This window comes from Buceros rhinoceros, unplaced genomic scaffold (genome assembly GCF_000710305.1).
Source record: "Buceros rhinoceros silvestris isolate BGI_N320 unplaced genomic scaffold, ASM71030v1 scaffold24568, whole genome shotgun sequence".
Lineage (NCBI taxonomy): Eukaryota > Metazoa > Chordata > Aves > Bucerotiformes > Bucerotidae > Buceros > Buceros rhinoceros.
Window position 1 is genome coordinate 344 of NW_010428948.1, and position 5794 is coordinate 6137.

At 57.5% G+C, this 5794-nt stretch overlaps 1 protein-coding gene across 1 annotated transcript in view; it reads right to left on the bottom strand.

Moving 5' to 3' along the window:
* The window catches only part of ITGB4 (integrin, beta 4), a gene marked incomplete at both ends in the record, with an annotated part of 12422 nt that overhangs the window by 256 nt on the left and 6372 nt on the right, over positions 1-5794 (bottom strand). Inside the window, 12 exons of the mRNA XM_010142482.1 lie at positions 410-559; positions 1112-1291; positions 1372-1520; positions 1686-1709; positions 2324-2382; positions 2832-2935; positions 3379-3567; positions 4021-4054; positions 4358-4464; positions 4762-4881; positions 5022-5148; positions 5738-5794. The exon at positions 5738-5794 is cut by the window's right edge and continues 43 nt beyond it. Coding sequence (XP_010140784.1) covers positions 410-559; positions 1112-1291; positions 1372-1520; positions 1686-1709; positions 2324-2382; positions 2832-2935; positions 3379-3567; positions 4021-4054; positions 4358-4464; positions 4762-4881; positions 5022-5148; positions 5738-5794 — 1300 coding nt within the window. The remainder of the gene's footprint in view (positions 1-409; positions 560-1111; positions 1292-1371; positions 1521-1685; positions 1710-2323; positions 2383-2831; positions 2936-3378; positions 3568-4020; positions 4055-4357; positions 4465-4761; positions 4882-5021; positions 5149-5737) is intronic.

A 5794-nucleotide genomic window follows, 5' to 3' on the forward strand; every position in this document is an offset into this window, starting at 1 on the left:
TTCCGGGTCTCCCCAGGCTGGAAGACCAGGTCACCCTCTGTGAAGATGTAGTCCTGGAGGAGAAGGACGGGGTGTGTTACCACAGCCGCGTGAGAAGGCTCCCGGAGAGCTTCCCCTCCACTTCCCAGTGGATTTCCACTTGCCTCCCAGTGCCCACAGCTCAAGGGTCAGCCAGTGCCCTCTGCCTCAGGTACGGGCAGGCTCTCAGGTCCCTGAGGCACAGGGAGCAGCTGATGGAGGGGAACGTCTGCCCTTGTGCTAACCTAAAGCCGTGGGTCTCCCCTCTCCCAGCCACATCCCCTTTGAGCCTGATCAGCTGCTCTCCTGCAGCCCCGGGGTCGGTTCCTTCCCAGCCCCTCTTCCTGTGCCCACCCGTTCCGGCCTGTCAAGGCCAGAAGCATCACCCTCACCCTGCCGTTCTTGGCGGTGAGATCCCGTGTCCTGTAGGTGACTTGGGATTTCCCGTTGTCTATGATCTCCCGGAGGACAGGGATCTTGGCCAGCTTATCGAAGCGGCTGTGGGAATAGGCTGGCTGCAAGAAGGTGATGAGGCTGCTGGCTGGAAGGAGCAGGAGAGAAGGAATGTGTTGAGCAAAACACACAAAGAATCACATTACAAACACACAGGTGTCCTCCCTGAACAGAGCTGGGTGTGAACTGTCTGTGAAATATTACTGCACGGACTGAAGAATTTACCACTCCTCACTCATGTCCTTCCTGCTCAGAACAGCCAGATGGGAAGCAGAGACAACCTGCTCCAAGCCTAGCATAACAGCAAAGAGGTTTAACTTCATCCGGCAGCCTATGAACCGGAGCAGCAGATGGTCAACCCTGGATCTGCCATGGAACTGGTAGCACCTAAACATGTGATGGCCAAATGTTTGGGTCTCTGTCACCAGGGATGATGACCCTTCTTTGGCTGCTTTAAAAGATCTTCAGTTTAGACCCAGGTGCCTTAAGGTGGGAGCCACTGAGCAAGTCTCTGGTGTGTGAGCTGGGGGAGCTCGGATGTGGAGGCTGCGCCTTCCTGAGAAATCATCTGAGACCACGTGGACATGGGACAATCAAACACAAGCACCCTGCATCTCATGCCACAGTCACAGCCCTTCACCTTGTTCTTTGATGATGGTGATGTTGACAAGCCTGCGTCCAATCTCTGCAATGCCGGTGGGGACATCAATGGCCTCCACCTGCAGCTGCTTCTCATCATCATCATCCTCCCTGATGAAGAGTGGGACACGGACATCCACCAGCTCCACGGCCTCTTGGAACTCCACCATCCCGTGAGCATCTGGGGGAAGGGGCAACGGTGAGAGCTGGGAAATGTCCCTCCCGCCCAGCCAGGAGGCAGTGCTGAGCTCTGCTCCCTACCTTGGTCTGAGGTCACTGTGTAATAACCCGGTGAAACCTTCAGGTCATTGAAAGCCTCATGGGAAACGTGCTTTTCCACCACTTTGATGATCTCCGGTTTGGCTGAGCGAGGGGCGGTGAGCACTGTGTCCACGATGGTGTGGTCCTGCCTGTGACCGGTGGGAAGAGAAAGCCAGGTAAGAGCTGTGGCCAGGGCGGCGCATCTCACACAGCAGCTGGAGGGGCTAGTGAGCACCTGGGGCATTCAGCCACCCCACCCGTGCGTGTGCAGAGAGGGAGAAGCAGCACATGGGAGGGCTGCAAGTGCCTCTTACCTTTTCCCAGAATTGGGCTGTAGCCTGGGGGGTAAAAAAAAAAGCAAGTCAGGGTGACTAACACTTCTGGGGAGACAAAGTTCTGCGTGAATCACAGCCCTGTGCAGGTCTGAGCTGTGGCAGCTGCCCTGCGGGTGCCAACCCATCATCCTGCAGAGCCCATCACATGTTCCCTCCTGCCTGGCTTTCCCAGTTTTTTTTTCCCTGGGTTTCCCAGTGCAATGAGGAACACACCCATGGATGGGGGAGATCACATCTGGTCAGAGCCATGGGGAGGAGATAAGACTCCCTGCTCAGCGCTGGCATCCCCAGACTCCTCCGTCCTGCTCCGGGCACTTGTAACTTTGCACAGGGCTGAAACTTCTGAAGTCGGTGGAAATTCTCCCACTGAGCACCACACCACCAGTGTTTGCCCCAGTCTAGGTTCAAAGCTGACATCACCTGCACGGCTGGTGGGGCTCTGCTCTGCAGCCCTGGAGGGGGGTGAAGCACTGCACTGGGCTTGTGCCAAGGCCGTCTCACAGACCACGTTTCCTCCCAGCACCCTGGATTTCACAACCCAGCCCTCTGCTCCACTCCCTCATCAGCAGGACCCTGGGGGAACCCTGCCCCGCAGGAGGTCTCACCCCGTGACTCACCTGAACTTGGTTTGCTGGAGCTTGTGGCATCCAGGGACGTGCTTGAAAATTTCATTCAGCTGCAAGGAGCAAGAGGGATTTTCACAACATGTCCCTTGCTGAACAAGGATGTGTTCAACGAGTAGATGCTGCTGCCAGCAAACACGAGAGCCCTCTGGCCACCCCCCGCGTCCTCCCAGCTTGCGCTGCCACTGCAGGCAGAGACCACCACACGGTTTCCCCCCAGGACGTGGCAAAAGGCTGCAGACTGAAGCCAAACAGGAGCTTCAGACCATGTCCCCCAAAGCAAACTTCAAATCTCATCAACGTGATGCTTTGTTAATTCTCACAATTGTGATCTTAAAATTTGTGCTTTCTTTCAGAAAGAGGAAAAATTGTTTCTTCCTTTCAAAGAGCTGTCAGGGTTCACAGAGAAGGGGCACTCGCCCCTCCCCAGCACCGCAGACACTCCTGCAGTGTGGCTGTCCCCCAGTCCCACCCCAAGCTCCCCTCATGCCCGGGCTCTTACGTTCTCCTCCACTTCCTTGCGCAGCTGCTCGCACTCCCGGGTGTCCGGCTTCACCAGGTTCTGCGTGAAAAGCCGGGTCAGCCTCAGAGACAGCCCATAGGGAACTGGAAAGAGAAATTCCCGAGTTAAACTCCTTCCTTCCTGGTCAGAGAAATAACCCAGCCAAAAGCTGGAAGCATGGGGACCCGGGTGATGCTCAGTGTCCAGATCCTGCGTCGCTAGCACCCAAACCCCAGCGCACCAGCAGAGAAACCCCGTCACTGAGCTAACGAGACTGACACACGCAGGGTACCTCCACCAGGCAGCCGGGCTGCCAGGAGGCCTCCAAGGATCCCACCCGTCCTGGTACCTATCCCCCAGGTCTGGACACAGGAACAGGCTGCTCAGCTTTCCCCAGGATGCAGGTGGATAAAGGAACAACCCTGCTTGCAATTGGGCTTGGAGGTGAAGCCGTGGCTGCTGTAGCTGGGGGCCACCACCAGGAGTTTGTCCTTTCTGGCACTCACAACATCTCCTCTACACGCTGTCCCTCAGATGTGGCACTCACTGAGATCTTTGGGGTTGACAGCAGCAGGAGAGGTCAAGCCCTGCTTGTGGACATTGTTGTTGATCTTCCAGCGGACTGTGTCCCGACCCTTGAGGGACCCGCTACGGACCATGGGGGTGTCCAGGTGGTCGGAGGACATGAGGCTGTGGCGCAGCATGTAGTGGTCCTCCTTGAAGCCAACGGTACGACCTGCAGAGCCAGGGACAGGGTCAGAGTCTGGGCAGACTGGTACAACACAAGCCATCAGCTTCCCAACACCAGATACGTTGTTCTGGGGGATCTTTAGGGCTTCCACCATGCCAAGGGTGTTGGGATGTCAGGAGTGGAGTGGGATGGCAGAGAAAAGACTAGAGGCGTCCATGAGTGAGGACAGCACATCACACCAGCCAGGCATTACAAGAGCACTGGTCAGGGGAGAAGCAGCAGTGGGATTCCCAGTAGGACACACCAGGGTGCGGGGCAGAGAGGAGCAGTGGAGCAGCAGCTCATGGCTGCTTGTCTCAGCGTCTCTGCTAGGAGCTTTTCTCCTGATCCACCAATCCACTTCCGAGAGGAAAAGGGACGCTTACGCCAGTGCCCCCAACAACCCAGGAAGGCAGGAACCCCCAGATCCCTCTCCCACCCAGTTCGGAGGGCTGGTACCTCGTGCGCAGCAGGGAAGCAGGGCCAGGCAAGCCTAGAAAACAAATGGCCAAAGACACCATCACTCTGCGGCCAAGCTGGGACGATTCGCATCAGCAGGGATGGGTGGGCAGCAGATGGAGGGGGCTCTGGGAGCTGATTTTAGCCAGATACCCCTTTAGTGGGCTAAATCCCACAGCAACTTGTGCTGGCAACAGCAGAGATGCTGGGTACCCCTGGGACCCCGCCCTTGCCAATCTGGCCATGCTGGAGGCTGGGTGGATTATGGAAACCTGTCGTGGTTTTGGCCTTTATCTGGTCCTCTCCCTGAGCTGGGGCAGCCAGCCGAGGCACTCACCTTGCAGCAGGCGCAGAACTTCCAGCAGAGCAGCAGCAGCAGCCCCAGGAGCAGGATGAGGAAGATGAGCAGCGGGATGAGCCAGAGGAAGCTCCCCGGCGGGCACTCTGCAAGGGACAGCAATGTCACTCCCGGGTTTGGGGAGTGCAGGGCGAGAGTGGGGAGGCAGGGACAGAGGGACAGGGCTGGACCACAGCTCTTTGAGGGGTGGAGCAGCCCAGTTAAGCTTGGAAACTTCTCCTGGTGCTCACAATGAAAAGTGGTGTTGCAGGAGAACTACCCCACCTCTCTGCTCGCACCCAGCCATCCCAAGCGGCCAAAGTGGGGATCAGAGGCACTGAGGAGCAGGTCAGTGCTGGTCCAGATCTCAGGCTGGACATCCCTCCTGCATGGTCCCTGCTCACCTTTTTTCTTCTGCACGCTGACAGTGGTGTTGGGGAGGACACTGGGATCTCCCTCCAGGGTGTAGTGGTACGTGCAATCGTCCTCCTCATCCTGGAATGAGCAGTACTCACTGGCCTCCTCTGCACACAGAAGGGACATGGTTGCACAGTCATCAGGACCAGGAAAAGCTTGAGGAGCAGCCCCCCACCCCGCACAGGGCAGGGCCTGTGGGAGACACACCACACGTGTCCGCCCCGAGCTCCTCTGCTTCTCATGGTACCTTTCTTCAGCTCTTCCACCATCTGGATCTGGAGGTGACACGTGCTGCAGTTCCCTTTGGTGTTGCCTGTTCCCCAGGCCTGGCAGCGAACGCAGTCCCGGATGCTCTCACACACAGCCTGGAAGCCCTGGGCAGAGCGGCAAGATGGGATGGTCAGGAGATAGCCCGAGAAGTGAGGTAGGACCTCGCCTCCAAAAAGCAGAACAGGAGAGGCAATGCTGCGTCTCGCCCGACACCAGGGCACGCCACCAGCCTGCACTTGGGCCGTGACTAGATCTTCTCCAAGGGTTTTTGGGTGGCCTTTCCAAAATACGACCAAGCCAGGTTTCTCCACTTCCACTGTGGGATTAGCCCATGTTTGTCAGTGGGGAAACTGAGGCACCAGACCATGAAACATTTTTCTTCAGTCTTGAGGCAAATCAGAACAAGCCAGGAGCCGAGCCTGAAACTTCTTCCCCTCACCAGCGCGCAGACAGACAGACATTCTGCTGGTGAACCAGAGGGCGAAAAATGCCCGTGGCTGCAAAGCAGCTGCAAAGCAGCTCCCATTCCAGACCCTTCTGGGCACCGAGGGCAGCCCAGCCAGGACTAACCCCTGCTTGGGATTTTGCTCCTGACTGGGATGTGCCTTCATCTCTGCTTTGCTTTCCTTCCCTGGAGGCTCTGCAGGGGAAGGGGAAGCGAGGAACCCAGCGGGACCCCGGGCTGAGCCTCACCAGGGAGTAGCTGATTTCGCAGGTGGAGCTGGTGTACAGCGAAGCCTTGTTGCAGAT